Source organism: Triticum dicoccoides, chromosome 5B (genome assembly GCF_002162155.2).
Source record: "Triticum dicoccoides isolate Atlit2015 ecotype Zavitan chromosome 5B, WEW_v2.0, whole genome shotgun sequence".
Taxonomy (NCBI): Eukaryota; Viridiplantae; Streptophyta; class Magnoliopsida; order Poales; family Poaceae; genus Triticum; species Triticum dicoccoides.
The window spans coordinates 666,832,902-666,854,712 of record NC_041389.1 but is presented as its reverse complement, the minus strand read 5'-3'; the positions used below and the strand labels follow the sequence as shown (position 1 = coordinate 666,854,712).

Below are 21,811 nucleotides of genomic sequence, written 5' to 3'. Positions count from 1 at the left end.
CTTGGCCTCGAGTGCGTCCCACATATCTTTTCCATTATCAATTGACGCATAAGCATCAACTATGTTCTCACCAAGAACACTCAAGAGAGCAGCCTTAAACAAGGTATCCATTTTCTGAAAAGCTTGTGCCTGTTGAGCATCTTGCTCTCCTCCAGGTTTGCCAAGAGTGGCGTCATAGCAACTCATGGTTTGAAACCATAAGACTGCTCTCACGTGCCACCTCTTATAGTGGATACCCTCAAACATAGGAGGTCTCATGGAAGCAGCAAAACCACTTGGGGTAAATTGCCTATGATAAGGTTTTTGGATTGTTGGAAATATGAGCAATTTACCGAATGATTTTATTAACAGAAATACTAGATAAAGCACGACTAGTATAGCAGTGATAAAACAAATCATAAATACTAGATAAAGCACGACTAGTATAGCAGTGATAAAACAAATCATTCGATTTGACAAAGAGAAGGTAAACAGCATCTGCATATATGAACTAGAACCGAACACATCTAGAACAGACACTAGAGCAAGAAGTTGTGACAGAACCTCGAACAGGAAGAGTATGAGAACGTACGGAACGGGAGCAGATGCACCGGTCTTGGGGTCGGTGTCCTCGCCAGCCATGTCGTCGAGGAGGTTGTCGACGTCGGGGAGACATCGGCTCGGCTCATTCCCGCAACCCGCGGCGCGTCGTGACGAGGCATGGCGAGGCGGGCGGCGGAGGAGGAGCGCGCGTGGATGTCCCTCTTGTTCTCATCCTCGTACATGTGGAGAAAGAGCCTCCCTTATAAAGAGGTCCAACTCCCTCTAAACTAGCAATGTGGGACTAATCTTTAGTTCGATCTCTTGCCTTGCACGAATGGGCTGTGTGGGCCTCTAGGATTTATTAGGAATTTCTGAAACTGCTATTGGGCTAGGCCCAAAATAGAAAAAATTCCAGCAGTTCATGCTACCAATACAACTTCATTATCACTTAAAGATGCAATTCAAATTTTGTTAAAGATCATCATTTGACTCCTAGTTAAATACGTGGGAAGGGGTATGAAGGGGGTGGCAATATGAAAGGGGAGATTAAAGAGTTGAAAACATAGATCATGGTAGATTCTCTCTGTGCGTATTACATCCATTGCTTTGCACATCAACTTCAATTGGTTCTTATTGTGTGCCAATGGACAGCAGATTATATGTGTGTGTGTTTTTTATCATGTTTCTTACTTGCTCAATATTGTTGGGGTTTCTTATGAGTGTCATGACTCATGACATGCTTCGAGATGTTACGGCTCAAACAATTTTGGTACCACATGCAGGTGACGGTGGTGTTCTGACCCACCCTCGTGCGGTTTCGGATGATGCGCCCATCCGTGGGGCCCCGCGCAGTATAGGGCTTTGACCGGCAACGAGATGGGGTAGACAATGGTGAATTCCTCTTAGTTTGTGATAGGGTAGGTCATAGTGACATGCCAGACCAAGTTTAAGCAATATCCCACAACTTTAAAGTGGCAAAATGCTGGTAATTAATTGGACAGAGATCGTGAAATTGGAGTATTGAAAGGGTAATGAAAACTAACTCAAACAGAATGGATAAGAAAAAGAAAAATAAGAAACATGCAATAAGTAAATATAAATGCAATGCACCACATTATAAATCATTTTTGCACTAAAAATAGGTTTGGAAAAAATAGAGTACCTGTAAGCCGAGTGTCTTCTATCGGGTACCCGCCTTACATCTAGCTCCGTCACGAAGCTGTCTGCGGTCTACATGATCTCCACGTGAAAACGATCGTTGCCGAGCCCTAATGTAAGCCAAGTGCAATTTTTTTTCCTATGTGCCGAGTATTGCACAAAGCCGAGAACCGTTTTTTTGACCCACTCGACTTATTTAGACATAAGCCGAGCCGGCTTTCTTTTTTTGCCGTGTGTTTGCCATTCCATACTAGCTTATGTTAATGTAAGTCGAGTACCCGTGTTTCTGCACTCGACTTGTGGCATAACATACGTCCTGCCATACGGCAACGTGTGATTTCCCTGTAGTGGATACTATCAAAGTAGGGGGCTGCGAACCTAATTTTACATATCCTTATGTTAATCTGAGATTATCTCAGCAGGCAAGATTAATGCATGTCTATGTGTTAGATATGATAGGTTGTCCTGCCGTATACATATGAAGATGTCACCGTCCATCTACAGAGATGACGCAGCAAAGCGCGTGACAAACTTCTACCAGTAGAGATGAACAGCGGCTTTAGTCGGTCAAGTTTTTCCTTTCAAGGTTAAGTCGGTTAAGTAATGTTTCCGTAAATAAATTGATAATTAGGCCAACAGCCTATTAGTAGTTCATAGTGCACCTAACCCTAAGCCAGACGCGAGATAGGAGAGGTGCTTAACTTGTATTAGATTCTATCTCTTGTTCTGTTCTAACTCTTCTACCGAGACCTTCTGTAATTCCATGATGAATCGTAGCGATCTCCTTTCGTGTAAGCCACGGCTGTTCTCTTATTAATACAAAACCACACGTAGCCCTCCGTCCCAAAACAGCGATTCCGATGTCGCCCTTCGGGAAGTTCTTGTTCTGCTTGACCCTGTTGGCCGCATCGCGCCTCAGCTCGACCCTGTTCGCCGAGGCGCCTCCAGCTCATGGTGTCGACTCCACGTTCAGGAACGCATCGTGCCTGGCTCTCGCCAGGGAGGCCGGCGTCCGGGCGGAAGGCGGCACGGCGCGCAACTTCGTCATCTCGCCGCTGTCCATCCACGCGGCGCTCGCGAAGGTGGCCGCCGGCACGCGGGGCGACACGCTTAGCGAGCTCCTGCGGTTCCTCGGGTCGGCGTCGCTCAGCGAGCTGCACCGCGCGGCGGCGACCAAGCTCGTCGGCAGGCTCAACGGCATAGCGCAGACGTCCTTTGCCAGCGGCGTGTGGGTGGACCGGATGCTGGCACTCAAGCCAGAGTTCACGGCCATCGCCGCGTCACGGTACAACGCCACGGTAGAATCCGTGGACTTCGTGTCAGGGGCCGAGAAGGCGAGGCAGCGCGTGAACGCCTTCGTGGCGGACGCGACCAACAAGCACATCCTCGAAGTCCTGCCTCCGGGCTCCGTCGGCTCCGGCACGGCGGTCGTCCTCGCCAACGCTCTCTACTTCAAAGGGGCGTGGACACAGCCGTTCGACGTCTCTACCGCGCCGTTCCACATCCCAGGCGGCACCACCGTGCGCGTGCCATCCATGACGACAAGCGAGTCACAACACATCGCGGTCTACCCGGGCTTCAGGGCCCTCAAGCTGCCATACAAGAACGACGGGCAGCAGCAAGCTGAATTCTACATGCTTATCCTACTACCGGACAGCGAGACTGAGATCGCCGATCTGTATGACAAGGCTGTGTCGATGCCGGAGTTCATCAAGACGCACACGCCGACAGAGAATGTTCCAGTCGGGCAGTTCATGGTCCCCAAGTTCAAGTTCACGTCCGAGTTCGAAGTGTCATCCGACATGCGGAAGCTTGGTGTCACTAGGGCTTTCGAAGGCGGCGACTTCTCGGGCATGATGACCGGTGGGGAAGGGCTTTCCATCAACGGGGTGTACCATAAAGCCACTATCGAGGTGGACGAGGTAGGCACCGTGGCCGCCGCTGCCACGGCCGTCCTCTGGTTTGGTAGTGCGGCTCCGGGGGCACCACGGGATCTGGTCGATTTTGTGGCGGATCGACCTTTCTTATTTGCCGTGGTAGAGGAGGGGACAGATGCAGTTTTGTTTCTTGGGCACGTGGCTAATCCTCTCGCTCACTAGATGAATAGTAAATAATTACTCTACAAAATGTGGAATCCTTTGTACAGTATTGGAATCAGATCATTAGGGCTTTTATGTGCAGTATTGGAATCTTATGTTTTTTTTCATAGAATTCATTTGTACTCTATTTTGATGGGGAAAAAATTCCTTCCAGTGAAACCTCTTGCAAAAATTTCTTTGTTTTTTCTGGGCTACCAAATACAATTCTATCCAAATTTCTTTAGTCTTGTAATCCTATATATAGAATACAAAAGGACATGTCACTCTACTCAGACATATTTCCTATTCATGTATTTTGAAAATCCGGCAAATTACGACAGATAAAGAGAACCGAACCGGACATGGCACAAATTTTCCGTACAACAACAAAACAATTGATAGGTGATGATATATACAAAAACTAGCTCGCCCGGTTACGAACACTCCTCAATCTAAATAATGTATTTGTGATATATTTTTCAAGTGTTTGATCCACAGAATTGAACACTCACTATTAGTCATGACTCTAGAGTCTAGACTGACGCAAAACCGCCGAATGAGAGAACTTGTGGGTAGGGGATAAAAAATCTCAGAGGAAAGGTTTCAACTAATAAGACATTAACGGAAGATAACGCTACAATGTCACATAGTATTGGCTACCGAATTACGGCATATGTGAGCTAAACAAAGGTAATGCACGGTTCGGTGCATTCTCATCGTGGCCAAAATAAGAACCTAACTTTTTCTAAAACTGACGCCATTTGGCACTTTATATTCAATAGGCGAAAGCATGTCGGACTGCACACATTCAATCAGGCAGCCAAAGATTACATAAAAAAAAAATCTAAAGCATGCCTAGCTAAGCGGTGAGCTGCTGAATTAGTGAGACGACTAGAGAACCGACGCTCTTATCCGTGGAACAAAGCACTAACTTCCTTCATCTCCCTTAAAATATGGACGTCAATCGATTTCTGGTGTGACTCCCAGAGTTGTTGGACTTCCTGACAATTTGTTTCAAGCACCACCCTTCGTAGCCCATGTCATGTGCCAAAGTAGAACGAAACTGGAGAGACGTTAATTCTTTTTTTTTTTGCGGAAAAACTTTCAATCTATTCATCTTTAATCATGGCAGTACAACGAATACCAGAAATAAAAATTACATCCAGATTCGTAGACCACCTAGCGACGACTACAAGCATCGAAGCGAGCCGAAGGCGCGCCGCCGTCATCGCCCCTCCATCGCCGGAGCCGGGCACAACTTGTTGTAGTAGACAGTCGGGAAGTCGTCATGCTAAGGCCCCATAGGACCAGCATCCCAGAACAGCAACCGCCGCCGATGAAAAATAAAGTAGATCGGAAGGATCCAAACCGAAGACACACGAACGTAGACGAACAACGACGAGATCCGAGCAAATCCACCAAAGATAGATCTGCCGGAGACACACCTCCACACGCCCACCAACGATGCTAGACGCACCACCGGAACGGGGGCTAGGCGGCGAGACCTTTATTTCATCTTCAGGGAGCCGCCGCCGTCTCGCCTTCCCGAGTAGGACACAAACCCTAACACGATTGAAAAAAAACGACTAAAAACGAAGCCCTCCCGCCGGCCCTTGCCAGGATCCACCGCGCCTCCATGGCCCTAGTGCCACCGGAGACGAGGCGGACCTGCGCCGGCGCCGGCGAGAGGCACGAACTCTAACTTTTTTTCTTGGAGGAGAAGGAGGAGGAGGCACCTTAATTCTACACATGGTCTATGTGTATGTTGTCTGTAAAATTTCATGTATAAGTCAAATTTGTACTGTGAAGAAGAAGAAGAGTCCGCGATCATGCAGGTTTCACCAGTGGATGCAGGGATGAAACTTGACTAGTTCGGGTTGAGGCCATGGGGGCATCTTAGCTCGCACCACCGCTCGAAGTAGATAGCTACCTCGTCGGAGACGGGGATGAATCGAAGAGGCGAGGCAAGGATGGGAGGAGTGTTGGACGGATGGAGTCCGACGCACTTGAGGAAACGTCCCGAGGTTCAAGGAACTCCTGGAGGTATGGATTTAAATTGAACGGCTCAAGAAAATCAACTTAGACAGGAAAAAAAAGTGAATTCCACATTTTACCCCCTAGATATGAATTTGTGACATTAATTGCCCGTCGAGTGAAAATTCGTCTAGAATACCACTTTTAGAAACTTTGGACTCTCATTTTCTGATGCATGTCCATTACGCAAGGTGTGATGTGACGTCCGGGGTCCAAAGATATTTGGACACCGACGAGGAATGGAACAGATGGATAAAAGAAGTTTGGACATGATCGCCAATGATGGCCTCGGATCTTTACGTATTTTTGTACAAATCATTGACGCAGCATACCGATCCTATCTAACATAAACAAGCAAACTGAAAAACTGGGATAAAACGGAAAAGAATTCTGTGAAATCAGGTCTCACGAGTTAGCAGGTGAGACTCATCATGATGGATGACACGTGACATTCACAAATCACAAAGCATCTACCCCACCCTCCACCTGCAATCAGGGGGGAAAGATTAGATGATTTGTGATTTGTGAATGCCACATGTCATCTATCAGAGTGGGTCTCACCTGCTTTATATGAGACCTGGTCTCATATAATTTTTTTCCGAGTAAAACCATGTTAGAAGTCTCCAAAATCTGATATTTTGATAGATGTTCTATTAAATTGGGTAATATGTGTCACAAATGTACAAATTACAGGGTGAAAATTCGAATTCACTAAAAAAATCACGCTAAGCATAGCCAATCTCTTAATGAGGAGAGATTGTCTTGTGCAACAAGGAAAAAATGGTTTTTTTTTGCGAGAAACAAGGAAAAATTCATTACATAGTCAATCCCTTAATTCTTGTACCAAAACCAAACTACCCGCCTCCTCCATCTAAACCACTCCGTGGGTCCACATCGGTGCAACTAGCTAATTCCTTCCTCTTCACGACCGATCACGAGCAGGGAGTCGATCAGCGGGAGATGCCGTCGCCATGGGAGAGTACGGCGCCCCTGGTGGACACGCGGTTCTGCAAGGGCCACACGACAACGTTAACGGTGACCAGATCAAAGTCCCCGCGGGACTACGGATTCGCCGTCACGGACGCCGCCAGCGGCGCGGTCTTGATGCAGGTGGAGACCTCCTACTTCGGCGGCGACCGTGATCTGCGTTCATTCCTCTTCCTTGACGCCGCGTCGGGTCGCCCCTTGCTGTTTGTCGAGGAGTGCCCGTCGTTTGTGTGGTGCGTGGGCCGGCGGTGGGAGGCGTTCAGGGGGCAGAGCACCAGGCAGACGGACCGGCTGTTCCTCGCTGTGGACAGGGCGGGGATTTTCGAGATGACGACCAACGTCGACGTGTTCCTCGGCAACAACTCCTCCGTGGAGGAGGCGCCTGATTTGGCTGTTGAGAGCAGCCACTACGGCAACGCGATGACCGTCTCCCGCCGTGGCGCCACCGTTGCGCAGATCGACAAGAAGAGGAGCGGCTTTTGGGGCTCGCTGGGTGGAGAGCGCACGTACAGCATGAGGGTGAGCCCGGGCGTCGACCATGTTAGAATAAATCTGAGGTATACCGTCGATCGTCTGAGGTCCAAGCAATCACACAAGTACGACATCAAGATTTGTTAACGAGGTTCGTCGATATGGGTATATTCCCGGGACCTGGCTACGGGCGCTCCTCTCCGTGACACTATCACAATACCGCATACCGGCCACCCGGGCGTCGGCACACGCTGCCGGCTCTTTCTTGCGCGCCTGTGCTATTATGTTGGCATAGGACATGACTTAATATCCCAGGTAAACACAATACAACTCACAATCCAACTGTAACCTATCTTGTACACTATATTCGACACAACTCTAACAAACTCCACCTTGGCGAGTATTCTCCATCACCTTTGAATTCGTCCATGTGTCAAACTTCCATGTACATTGAACTTGAGCTTATCCCGTGAGTACCACTGCTACTCCAAAGACTCCATATGACTCCACCTGCAACTTGTAATCCCTTCTTTTCTTGACACCAGTCAACACTCTTGACCATCTGTCTGAAACTTGAAGAAATTTCACCATTGCTTGTAGTCATCCCGAGTCAAATTCGCAATTGTCTCACCACATGTATGACCACCAGAGCCCTGGCCACTCTTCATGTCCCGTGTGTACCGCACGCCTCGTCACTATTACCGCATCGAGCCTCCGCTGTCCCGGTCGAGTCTCAAGGGTCGCGAACCCACACCACTCAACCCCCAATGCAGAGTATCACTGATCATCGCCGACCGATGACGAGTTCCACGCTTCCATCAGACCACTGGGCTCTAGTCCAAACTGCATGTCACTCGCTTTTCCCGCTGAATAGGCTTCAATTCTCTGGATCCTTACACCGTAGTCCCTATCCAGCTTCACCTTCAACATGACTCCATGGTAGATGATCAATTCACCCCTGCGCCCCGTCAACTTCAGGCTTTCATGTGTGCACCATCTTGAATCAACCCCGCGCCATAGTCTTGCCGAAGACACACATGCCCTCAGGCCTGCGCCACGTGTTTCCACGCCCAGAAGTCGGTCACCATCAGCACCACGCTCCTATGTTGTTGTCGCCGATCCCACCATCGTCTTCTGTACCAACTGACTTGCGTCGATCCGTCAGACTGTCTAGTCCAACCAAGCCAAACTTATCCGACTGCATGACACGCTCGAGACTCCCAAATCATCTTCCAAGAATTCTAATCCATCACATGATAAATCCATTGTAGCTGACATGACTTCCCGCAACACCATCAAGCTCCATGTTGTGCCAACAAATCCTTCACCATGTATTCCATAACCCAAGGTTTTCCGTTCCATCGAACTTCTCCACCTCAAATCTGGTACCTGTTGGCGCTATGGTCCTTTGTATGGCTGACCCTGCGAAAGAAATACACCCAAGCTTCCAGACACGATGCCCTGCAATCCAGGTGCACTTAGCAAAACACAAACTCCCTGGTACACTTCTCTATGCAAGCATCAGAAACACCAGATCAAAGATTGACTGAATTTTGCTACTCACGAGAGTGCCTGTACTAGTATTACTTGATGCTTTACCAAAAAACTTTTGGACTGCTGCTTCGATAAGGGCATGTACAATGCATAGCCTTAAGGTGATGCCTCGCATGTCATGTAGGATCGGATATGACGTAAAGTAGGTTCGGTTAGGGAAGCGGGATCCTCTCCAGGAGGCGGGTGCTTGAAAGAAAAAGTTTAGTCCGGTGACAAAAGCTGAAAAGGTTGGAGTGAAAAGTAGAGATGCATGTATGGTAGAGTCTTTATTTTTTATTTTTTATTGAGACCCACTAGTGGTAGCTTGTATTGGGGAGAAAGAATAAATGTAGATGCCTCAAATTACTTTTTATCATGGGGCATATGTATCCATATGCTACCATTGTACATGCCCTAATGCTACACCTACAAAAGCTTTACGTAAGGTTACGTGATGACTAGGAGGCGATCCGACGTGGCCGCAAAAGCCCGCGCACGCGCTCGCTGAGAGAAGGCTAATTAAAGAAAAAAAGATAAAAGATAAAGCACTACGTGCCGCTATTCACGCAAGAAAAAACAGAAACAGAAAGGCAGTCCGTTTTTCCTGATTTGCCAGATCGCCGCCGCCTGCTTTTGATCGCCGCCGCCTGCTTTCGATCATCTAAATTCGTCGAGGACTGGAAGGAGCCGAGGTTCAGTGTCTGCATCGTTCTTCCAGCTTTTCTTGGTCAAGTCAATGCATAGCTTGTGTGCTTCCGCTGTTTTTTAGTTTCTGTCAAGCCATCGGCGCAGGGCGGCCTCTGCTTCTTCGCCTCCGTCGGCGCTGCAGCCGCCGTCTCGTCCATGATCAAGTTAATGAATAGCTTTTGTGTTTCCGCTTATGTGCTACTCTTGCTTTTGGGTTCTTGTGAATCTTGCATGTTTCATCTACCTTTTATCATTTTTTGATTGGATCAACGTCTTTGCATGTACATGTCGTAACATGTCCAGTACTGTTACTGATTTAATCATCTCGTTACGTTCAGCAGGAAGTTCACAAGTTCATGGTTAACATTCCAGCATTTAGGCCACTTTGTTACAATTTTAGTTTTGACTTCAAATGACAATAATTAAATTTTTCATGGTTATAGGAATGGATGATGGAACGGTTGGTGTTCAAGAATCAAGTGACATGTGTATTTCAAGCGATGATGATGGCATTAAGCAACAAAATGAAAGCAGCGCAGAACTTGAACATGAACACTGTGAAGCTCAACCAAATGCGTTAGTTGCAGAACCTGAATTGGGGATGGCCTTTGACACCGAGAATGAGGTGCGAGAGTATTACATCAAATATGCCAAAGCAAAAGGCTTTGGTGTGACGAGAAGTTCACACAATGATGATAATGGGAAATTAAAGTACCTTACACTTTCTTGCTCTCGCTATGGTAAGACTCAGTCGAACTCAAGAAATATGTTGAAGCCAAATCCAACAGCCGGGATAGGATGTAAAGCTAAAATTAATATTGCACGTGGTCCGGATGGGAAGCTTCATCTTTCGACGGCGATTTTGGATCATAATCACACATTGAGTCCACAAAAATCTCGGTTATTCAGATGCAATAAAAAGTTAGATTTCCATGTCAAGAGAAGGCTTGAGCTGAATGACTGCGCTGGAATACGAGTAAACAAGAATTTTAATTCATTTGTTGTGGCAGCAGATGGTCATGACAACCTGACTTTTGGTGAGAAAAATTGTCGCAATTTTCTAGAGAAAACTAGAAGGTTAAAACTTGGTAGCGGTGATGCTGAAGCGGTTCGCGACTATTTTGTCAAAATGCAATCTGCCAATCCAAATATTTTTAGTGTCATGGATGTTGATGATGAATCCCGACTTAGGAATGTTTTTTGAGCTGATACCAGAAGTGGAGCAGTGTATGAGCCTTTTTATGATGTCATTACTTTTGACACGACATATTTGATGAACAAATATGATATGCCTTTTGCTTGTTTTGTTGGTGTGAATCATCATGGCCATTCAGTGCTACTTGGGTGTGCTTTATTATCAAATGAAGATACTGCAACATTTGTCTCGTTATTTCAAGCATGGCTTACATGTATGTCAAACCGTCGACCAAAAGCAATTATAACTGATCAAGCAAAAGCAATTCAAAATGGCGTGGAAGAAGTTTTCCCAAAATCTCGATACAGATGGTGCTTATGGCACATAATGAAGAAGATACCCGAGAAGTTGGGTGGGTATGATGAATATGATCACATAAAGGTTGCCATTGGCAATGCAGTTTATGATTCATTGACAATTACAGGGTTTGAAGTTGCTTGGATGCATATGCTTGAGAAGTATTGTCTTGCTGATAATGAATGGCTCAAAGGGCTTTATGAACATCGACAGCGCTGGGTTCCAGCATTCGTGAAAGATGCCTTCTGGGCAGGTATGTCTACTACACAACACAGTGAGAGTATGAATGCCTTCTTTGATGGATATGTTAATGCAAAAACTACATTGAAGCATTTTGTTACCCAATATGAGAATGCTCTTCGTGATAAAGTTGAGAAGGAGAATATTGCTGATTTTAATTCCTTCTATTCAACTATACCTTCTATCACGTGCTTTGACATCGAGAAGCAATTTCAGTCAGCCTATAGAAATTCGAAGTTCAAAGAATTTCAAGAAGAGCTAACAGACATTATGTACTGTGATCGAAAGTTAATACAAAAGCAAGGGGCAATAGCAACATATGAAATAACCGAGGATGTGTTAATTGACAAGGAAAAAGGATGGAGAAAAGATATTGTGTACCATGTATATTTCAATGAGGAAGAGTTTGAAGTTAAGTGTTCATGTCGCCGCTTTGAGTTCAGAGGTATTCTCTGTAGGCATATATTATGTGTGCTCACTCACATGAAAATAAAGGAGGTTCCTCCACAATACATCCATGATCGGTGAAAAAAGAATGTGAAAAGAAAGCATAACTTTATCAGATGCACATATGGTGGCATGGAAGACACACCTGTTGCAAAACGCTTTGATAGATTGTCTGAATCTTTCTACCCAATTGCGGAGATAGGCGCCATGTCAGATGCTTCATGCAATTCTTTTACTGAAAAGCTTCACGCCCTCAAAATTGAGTACTCTAGCAACTCAATATCTGAAAATGACAAGAATCAGGTTGGCACACAGGAAGATGCGCCTTCGAATGGGAAGACAACAAGTAAAACTATTCTAAGTCCAATACCTATTAGATGTGCTGGACGTCCTCCTTCATTGAGAAAGGAATCGAAGGTTGATAAGCTTATTCGTCAAGCAAACGACAAGAATAAGAAAGCTAAACAAAGGGACAAGAAAAAAGCAGAACAGGAGAAAAAGAAAGCTGAACAGAGGGACAAGAAAAAGGCAGAACAGGAGAAGAAGAAAGCTGAACAGAAGGTATTGTTGCATATGTTACATTTGTTCATAAGCTACTTTTTTCTTCTTCTAAAAACTCACAAATTTTGCATTTATTTCAGGCTCACTCCACAAATTTAAACAAGAAAAGGTGCAATAATAAAATAAAACAACTAGAGGATGATATTGTACAACAAGATGTTACGGATTATGCGGTATCTAATTCTTGTTCTCCGTTGTTCAACAATATTATTTTGATTCGTTCTTTGTAGTTAACAGATTTGCAATTTGAAACAGAGTCAGGAAGGTGTTTATTTGCAAGGTGGAGCTTCTAGTTGCATACCTGAGGTATCTTTGGATCTCATCTTTTTATTTATAGTACACTTGAGAAATCCATGTCGTTATATGAATTTATTTGGAGCAGGGATCATTTGGGGTGAGCACTACCACTGGCAACATAAATCCAACACCAACAGTTGCAATGCCATATGGAGGTTCATCGACAATGGTTATGCCTCCAATTCTAGGAGAATATACAAGCATGTTGTTTCAAGTTCAGCAAGGATCCACTCCAATGTCCGGTCATACAAAATTACACTTTGATGGAACTGGAGGGCTGAACAATACGATGGACCAGAGTTAAACATGATTTATGTAATTTGAAGATGTTGGATACAAAAAATTTCGATGCACTTGGCAATGTAATAGTTGAAAGGCACTCGTGCACTAGCGAGTAAACAAATCTATGTTTTATCATTTGGTTTTTCCAAAGTACTATAACAGATACAAAATTATTATACATTTGCAATTTTCATTGATATCTGTGTGGGTAACTCCCATGATTGATAGCTTCCAGTTTCTCACACATGATTGGGAGCTTTCTATTCAAACTGTTTGTTTCAAGCATATGCGCACACGTTACAAGCATGTTGGAGATTGTATGTCCTTCTTTTCATGTGCTTCAGGAATATGTAGTGTAAGGAGGCTTCCATGTCAACCTTGTCTAAATTGACAACAACCTGATACTTTTTATTTGTCATTTTGAACAATCAATGGCAGAACAGTGGTACATAAGGATGTATCTTTCCTTTAATCTTTCTAGAACTGAAACCTTGTATATTGATTTCATTGACAGTCAGATCTTACAACTGCACCAATTCAAATAACTTGAAGTACAGTCTACAATCAACAAAAACTACATAAGCAATATCTATTTGGAACTTGCACATTCCAGTTTCTTCTCTTCCAGTGACACACGCATAATCTGCAACCTTCTCTCTTTTGATTTGGTTAACTGCACTTCATGTTTCTTGTCGAATTGCAGAGAGTAGTAGGCTGGAGTGTCTAGCTGTCTATAGTCCTCTCCCTGCAAAACTAAACAAAATTCAGACTTTCACAAAATTCAGAACAAGAGATGGCAGAACTGCTAAGCTACCGTGTTCAATCTTGAACAAGAAATAACATGCAATAAGTAAATATAAATGCAATGCACCACATTATAAATCATTTTTGCACTAAAAATAGGTTTGGGAAAAATAGAGTACCTGTAAGCCGAGTGTCGTCTATCGGGTACCCGCCTTACATCTAGCTCCGTCACGAAGCTGTCTGCGGTCTACATGATCTCCATGTGGAAACGATCGCTGCCGAGCCCTAATGTAAGCCGAGTGCACTTTTTTTTCTATGTGCCGAGTATTGCACAAAGCCGAGAACCGTTTTTTTGACCCACTCGACTTATTTAGACATAAGCCGAGCCGCCTTTTTTTTTTGCCGTGTGTTTGCCATTCCATACTCGCTTATGTTAATGTAAGTCGAGTACCCGTGTTTCTGCACTCGACTTATGGCATAACATACGGCCTGCCATACGGCAACGTGTGATTTCCCTGTAGTGGATACTATCAAAGTAGGGGGCTGCGAACCTAATTTTACATATCCTTGATGTTAATCCGAGATTATCTCAGCAGGCAAGATTAATGCATGTCTATGTGTTAGATATGATAGGTTGTCCTGCCGTATACATATGAAGATGTCACCGTCCATCTACAGAGATGACGCAGCAAAGCGCGTGACAAACTTCTACCAGTAGAGATGAACAGCGGCTTTAGTCGGTCAAGTTTTTCCTTTCAAGGTTAAGTCGGTTAAGTAATGTTTCCGTAAATAAATTGATAATTAGGCCAACAGCCTATTAGTAGTTCATAGTGCACCTAACCCTAACCCATACGCGAGATAGAAGAGGTGCTTAACTTGTATTAGATTCTATCTCTTGTTCTGTTCTAACTCTTCTACCGAGACCTTCTGTAATTCCATAATGAATCCTAGCGATCTCCTTTCGTGTAAGCCACGGTTGTTCTCTTATTAATACAAACCGCACGCGGCCCTCAGGGGTTACACGATTCCATCAAGCTCACGGCCAAGCGCAGCGATTCCGATGTCGCCCATCGGGAAGTTCGTGTTCTGCTTGACCGTGTTCGCCGCATGGCGCCTCAGCTCGACCCTGTTCGCCGAGGCGCCGCCTCCAGCTCCTGGTGTCGACTCCGCGTCCAGGAACGCATCGTGCCTGGCTCTCGCCAGGGAGACCGGAATCCGGTCGGAAGGCGGCACGGGGCGCAACTTCGTCATCTCGCCGCTGTCCATCCATGCGGCGCTCGCGAAGGTGGCCGCCGGTGCGCGGGGCGACACTCTTAGCGAGCTCCTGCGGTTCCTCGGGTCGGCGTCGCTCAACGAGCTGCACCGCGGGGCGGCGACCGAGCTCGTCGGTAGGCTCAACGGCATAGCGCAGACGTCCTTCGCCAGCGGCGTGTGGGTGGACCGGATGCTGGCGCTCAAGCCAGAGTTCACGGCCATCGCCGCGTCGCGGTACAACGCAACGGTAGAATCCGTGGACTTCATGTCGGGAGCCGAGCAGGCGAGGCAGCGCGTGAACGCCTTCGTGGCGGACGCGACCAACAAGCACATCCTCGAAGTCCTGCCTCCGGGCTCCGTCGGCTCCGGCACGGCGGTCGTCCTCGCCAACGCTCTCTACTTCAAAGGGGCGTGGACACAGCCGTTCGACGTCTCTACCGCGCCGTTCCACATTCCAGGCGGCACCACCGTGCGCGTGCCATCCATGACGACAAGCGAGTCACAGCACATCGCGGTCTACCCGGGCTTCAGGGCCCTCAAGCTGCCGTACAAGAACGACGTGCAACAGCAAGCTGAATTCTACATGCTTATCCTACTACCGGACAGCGAGACTGAGATCGCCGATCTGTACGACAAGGCCGTGTCGACGCCGGAGTTCATCAAGACGCACACGCCGACAGGGAAGGTTCCAGTCGGGCGGTTCATGGTCCCAAAGTTCAAGTTCACGTCCAAGTTCGAACTGTCATCCGACATGCGGAAGCTTGGTGTCACTAGGGCTTTTGAAGGCGGCAACTTCTCGGGCATGATGACCGGCGGGGAAGGGCTTTCCATCAACGCGGTGTACCACAAGGCCACTATCGAGGTGGACGAGGTTGGCACCGTGGCCGCCGCTGCCACGGCCATCGTCGGGTTTGGTAGTGCAGGACCGGGGTATGAAGTAGATTTTGTGGCGGATCGGCCTTTCTTATTTGCCGTGGTAGAGGAGGAGACAGACGCAGTGTTGTTTCTTGGTCACGTGGCTAATCCTCTCGCTCGCTAAATGAATAAATAATTATTTTATAAAATGTGGATTCCTTTGATTGTTGAATGAATTGTTGTAACATTGTTCGTCGGTCATGTGATTAATCGTGCCACCACCTTGGTGATGCGCATGACATGCCACAACGCTATCTCTCGCGACTATTACGCCATATCGGCAAAAAGTGGAACCCATGAACGTGCTCAGTGCTCAGTATTCTCATCCGCCGATCAGTGATTTAGGCAAAAAGTTTACCATAAACGTAAACATAGTGGGTTTGCCAAACAAAATTGTAAAGTCAACCTTCAATGTGGTGGTTTTATGCTGTTAACTCGACAAGGACTAATGTCGTGTCGCAGTCGCTGAGATGTAATCTTTCTCATAGATCAATCTAAAGATAAGAAAACGAAAATTGACAACATTCGAACATGTTCTGATAGTGTAGCACTGAGGTCGCCGCCGACGAGGGTGGAAAGGAGGATAAGTCGCAAGACAGATGTGATGCCATGTATGAAAAGAAAGGACATGGACTTATTGGGGGATCTTTACTCATGATTATTGAGTTAGAGAATGTGGTATTTTTTCTCCCGTAGTAATGCACATGCTCATTTACTAGTACAAATAATACAGAAATAACAAAAAATATATCCATGTCTGTAGGCCACCTAGCGACGACTACAAGAACTGTACAAAGCCAAAGACGTGCCGGCATCATTGCCCCTCCCTCACTGGAGCCAGGCTAAACTTGTTGTAGTAGACATCCAGGAAGTCATTGTGCAAAGGCCCCACGGGACCAGCCCATGAAAAAAACGACGCTGATGAAAATAAGTATAGATCGAAAGAATCAAACATGTAGACAAATGAGCGAAGACTAGGCCCATTAAACCATCGCTCCCACTTCGTTTTGTTCGCTCACTCGCTAAAAAAATTGATCGTTGGATCAACTTGCTTTGTTTGCATCTTGTTTTTTTTCCAGTTGTGTTGTACTTGTACTACTCGTTCAGGGGAAAAACCGGCTTCTGGCTTTTGCGAATTTGAATATGTTCGTGAAATAAAGAAAATCAGGGATACATGAAATCTTTGTGGGTTAAAAATAGTTCATGAAATTGAAAAAAAATCGCACAAATAAAAGAAATCGTGAATTATGAAATAAATTTCTCGATTTTCAAAAAAAGTTCATCAATTTTAAAAAGAAGTTCATAGATTTTGAAAGAAATTCATCGATTTTGGGAAAAGATCATAGATTTTGAAAAAGAGGTTGACGAATTTGAAAAAACTTCACGCATTTAGCAAAAAAATGCAACAAAATGGAAAAAAGAGAGAAAAAACCGACCCAAACAGTTCCAAAAAAGAGAAAAAAAATGGAAGAAGAAAAGGTGGGAAAAGAAATAACTAATCCCATTAGGTGAGTTGAGTCGGGTTGTTACTGCAGTGACCGCTGAACCAATATGTTGCCGGTTCGAATCGCACTTGGTGCTAGTTTTTCTACGTTTAAGCAGAAAAAAGGAAGATGGACAGGCCCAGCGCTGAGAATCGGGCGTGCGCCCAATTGCAGAACAATAGTCACAAGCGCCATTTAGGAAATGCCAGAAGCGTTCGACCTGATATTTGTGGTGAATTATTTGTTTTCTATTGATAAGTATTCTGGACCTTCCTTTTAAAATGAGTTTTTATTATAAATTTTGTAATAGTTTTGATCATGTATATAACAAGGTTTTTTTAGTAGGATGAAACCCATTTCGAGTGATGTTTAGGTGTTTAAATTGACAACCCAGTCCCACGCCCAGCCCAACAGCCCAACTCAGTAGTAGGCTAGTCATTCATTAGTCCATTGTGAATCTCATCGGCAAGGGCCAGGGTCCACCACGCCTCCACGGCCCTAGAGCCATTGGAGACGAGGTGAAGCGGAGGCGGCGCTGAAGGGAGGCAGAGAAACCATAAGCTCTTTTTGTTGGAGAGAAGTGGCGGCTATGTTGCGTATATTATGTGACTGTTGCACTAACAGGGCGTATGTCATACTGATGAGCCAAGCCATCGTTCAGAAACATGTATGCATACATGGCCCACCGGCATTTATACTCGCCCCTTGATATTGAGAGGGGTTTGAGCTGATATTGTTTTATCAGAAATTATTCTTGACCTTACTTTTTAATGAGATTTTATCAGAAAAGGGGGTTGTAAGTAGAATGCATGCTGAACAGGTAAAAAACAATAGATGCTAAAAAAAGTTAAAAAGCAATATCCCCGCTCAAAACAAAGTGGGAACCAATGTTATTTTTTGAGAAACTTGTAAAACCAATATTTGAATGACGTTTCCATGTCTAAATCGATAACCCAGTCCCACTCACAGCCCAACAGCCCAGCCAAGTAGTCCACTGTGCATCTAACCCTAACCCACGCGCGAGCTCGCTCGCGGGGACTCGGCCGCGTGCCGCCTTCTCCCGAATCCTGTCTGAATCTCACCGCGAAGGCGCGATCAAGCACACGGCGAAGTGTGGTGATTCCGATGTCGCCCTCCGGTAACGCAGTCCTCTGCTTGACCCTGTTCGCCGCATGGCGCCTCATCTCGACCCTGTTCGTCGAGGCGCCTTCTGGTCCTGTCGTCGACTCTGCGGCCGCAGATTCGGCAGTGTTAAGACCCTGCAGTGCAAACACAAACCTCTGAAGAATTGAACAGCTTAACTGAAGAAATGAACAGCGAGGACGAAGCGTTTCTTGCCTGGGAAATGGAGGGCCAGGATTGAAGACAGCAAGTGATGATCAACGGCCATCCTCACCAACGGTCACTGTGCTTCGTCACGCCGTTGCCGTCAACAGTTGAACCTCTACAAGACGGGAAGCAGAGCACATGCCTGGCGCTACCTACCCCGCCAGCTACTTATCTCCTCCGCCAAGCAAGAGAATCCCATCTTTTCCCCGTTCTACAAATGTACTCCCTAGCGTAGCTCTAGAACCCTAAGATTATTTGTAGAATTCGGAATTGATCCTCGATCTGTACCTGTACCTTGCTACTTGTTCTTGCTGTTAATCAAATCGGGGCTAGTTCGAGTGATTTGTGTGTTTCCTGCGATCGCTAGTCCTGTCAATTGGTATCAGAGGCCAGGCGTTCCTCGAAGGCGGATCGGTCAGAACACGCTGTGGTTGGGTTTCGGCTTGGTAAAATCCCACAGTCTGTCCGTATCTAAATTCTGCTGGATGTTAAACATTGAGCTCGGGGAAGTTCATTGAATACATAGTCACCCGACTGCATGTATGGTGTCATTGTTCGGATTGCATGTATGATTTTTTATTGTTAAACAATATTGACCACTCCCTTTAACTAAGAGAATTTTCATTTTTATATTGATTTTCTGTATGGTTTCTCTGCTGATCACAATTTGGTAATAACCCAAGGTTGCCTTGATGTGCTATGATGAACAATTAGCAGAGACATCTCTTAAAAAAGCTTCTACTCTCATCTGTCATTTATGTATATGTACATGTAAGATCGATCATGATTATTTTGGATCAATGTTTATACCACTTCCCCGTATGTTAATACTAGTAAATGTGCACGTGCAATGCACGTCTCAACAAACCATGTCAAAATTCATGCGGGTATACAATTTTGAATTCATACTCTAGAATGACCCCTTCTCTATAAACAAAAGTAAAAATTACAAACCCATCAATTTTGTTTTGAGAATGCCATGTGAAGTTCAAGCAGACCATGAAGAAACCGTAACTGTAAAAAATGTCACAAATCAGTGGGAATCAACTGGATGAACAACTTCTACATAGAGAATATACGGATGTAGCCTATTTAGTCTTTTTTATAGTAAAAATGGAATCAAATTAAATATCTAATGAAGATTTCAAAATGTTTATTTTCTTGGGTGAACTTCAAAGGTACATATAAACATTGTCCAAGTGAACATGGTACCAATGCAAAGATGGAACAAAGAGCTCCCAAAAAATAGTAGTCTTGGAAGACTGAATTAGTTTCCATCTTGGATTTGGGCTGATTGTTATCTTCAGAATTTGAAGGCTCGGCGGCAACGGTAATCAACAAAAGCATCAGACATGACAAAGTATAGCATATCTTTTGTTGAAAAATAACAGTTGGTAGCATTACAATAGAGGATCAGATTATTTAATTATGGAAGTTCATTTGTGTGCAAATAAAGTGACCATCAAAGATTTTATATGACTAAGAAATATGGACAATAGATGCAGAGATAAAAGGAAGCCAGAAGTTGATGACATACACCTTCATAAGAATCTGCATATGTACAACACTTCCAGACGTCCAAAAAATCTAGCATGCCTTTAGCCTTGAGATAATTGTAACTGCATCCCAACAGAAATACTGTTGCAACCATAGAATATTATAGCGGGAAGTCCGAAGATTTGAGGCTTAATTCCCAGAAGTCCATAGAATACAGTACAACACTCCCAGAAGTCCGAAGAATTTGAGGATTAATTCCTCGGTACTACACTACTACTATGCCCCTTGTGGTGATACAACAGTTCAAAAGAAAGTTAATCGGCACAATGTACGTTATATTTTGATCACACTTCAAGAAAAATGTTCTGTGGAGTAGCACATTCAACGGAAAATATAATACTTGCAGAGAGGTTCTGTTTTACAACCGTTTAGCATATTTAATTAGGAAGTAATGTAAACAATAACAAAAACGAAATTTGAGTCTTCCAATGCATGTCATGATATGCATGGACTTCAATAGAAGAAAGGAGGAGAATAGTTTCATTATGATGTGTGCTGTAAAAGTGATGATCTTTAGCCAATTTTCCTAGGACAAAGCAAAGTACAAACACAGATAATAAAAAGTGGAACATCAATACTTGTTCCATTCCTTCCTTATAGGAGTCACTGCATGATGCATTCTACTAAGCACCTTGTGTATGACGCAGAGGTGGTCATGCAAAGACCAAGAAATGAATTTTGTAGAATGTTAAATCAGTTATACTTCAGAAAGCCTACTGAGATCTGCACTTGGGTGTGCACTTACATTTACAAATAGTAAAGACTCCATGACTTTTGCCATACCTGGAGAAATAACTACCACGAGGATTCCATGGATTTATGCAATTATATACAGAAAGCTTCGTTCTGCTTCTTAAAACATGTTTCTAGGGCCTATTTCTCAAGTAACTTGTAGGGAATATGTAACGCCCCGAGACCGATGTGCCAGGTGTCGTGCAGTTATTCGCTGTTGTTGCGTTATCATTGCTTGCGTGTCATGCATCTCATATCATGTCGTCATGTGCATTGCATTTGCATACATGTTCATCTCATGCATTCGAGCATTTTCCCCGTTGTCCGTTTTGCAATCCGGCGCTTCGTTCTCCTCCGGTGATCATTTCTACCTTTCTTTCTTGTGTGGGGATTAAACATTTCCGGATTGGACTGAAACTTGTCAAGCGGCCTTGGTTTACTACCGGTAGACCGCCTGTCTAGTTTCGTACCATTTGGACTTCGTTTGATACTCCAACGGTTAACCGAGGGACCGAGATGGCCTCGTGTCTGTTGCAGCCCAACACCCTTCCATTTTGACCCAAAACCCACCTAACTCTGCTCCATCATCTCGGTCGTTCGATCACGATCGCGTGGCCGAAAACCGCACCTCATTTGGAGCTTCCTAGCTCCCTCTACCTATAAAGGAGCACCCCTCCCCAAAATTTCGGATCATTTCGCAGTCTAAACCCTAGATCCACTGCTCCCCGCGCCACCGGACGCGTCCGCGCTGCACCAGACATGTCCGCCCCCGCGCGCCACCTCACTCCAGCCAATCGGAGCGCGCCACCTCAGCCGGCCACCGCCCTCGTCCAACCCGCGCGCGCCACATGGCACCGCGCCGCCCCACTTCGCCGCCGGGCTCGTGAAGCCCAGATCGGACCCGCCCCGGGCCGCGCCGGGCCCGAGGGAGCCCGCAACCTCGCCGCCCGAACCCGTCTTGCCCGGTCTGCGCCGCCGCCTTCGCGCCGTCGCCGGCGACCAACTCC

At 45.5% G+C, this 21,811-nt stretch overlaps 2 protein-coding genes across 2 annotated transcripts; both read left to right on the top strand.

Annotated features, from left to right (window-relative positions):
• The first annotated feature begins 2,540 nt into the window (after positions 1-2,540).
• On the top strand, positions 2,541-3,779 carry LOC119306572 (putative serpin-Z12). The gene has a single exon (XM_037582754.1). It carries the CDS (start codon positions 2,541-2,543, stop codon positions 3,777-3,779), a length of 1,239 nt encoding a protein of 412 aa, XP_037438651.1.
• Positions 3,780-14,593: 10,814 nt separating this feature from the next.
• LOC119310442 (putative serpin-Z12) lies at positions 14,594-15,826 on the top strand. Its single transcript, XM_037586195.1, has one exon. It carries the CDS (start codon positions 14,594-14,596, stop codon positions 15,824-15,826), a length of 1,233 nt encoding a protein of 410 aa, XP_037442092.1.
• Positions 15,827-21,811: the final 5,985 nt, after the last annotated feature.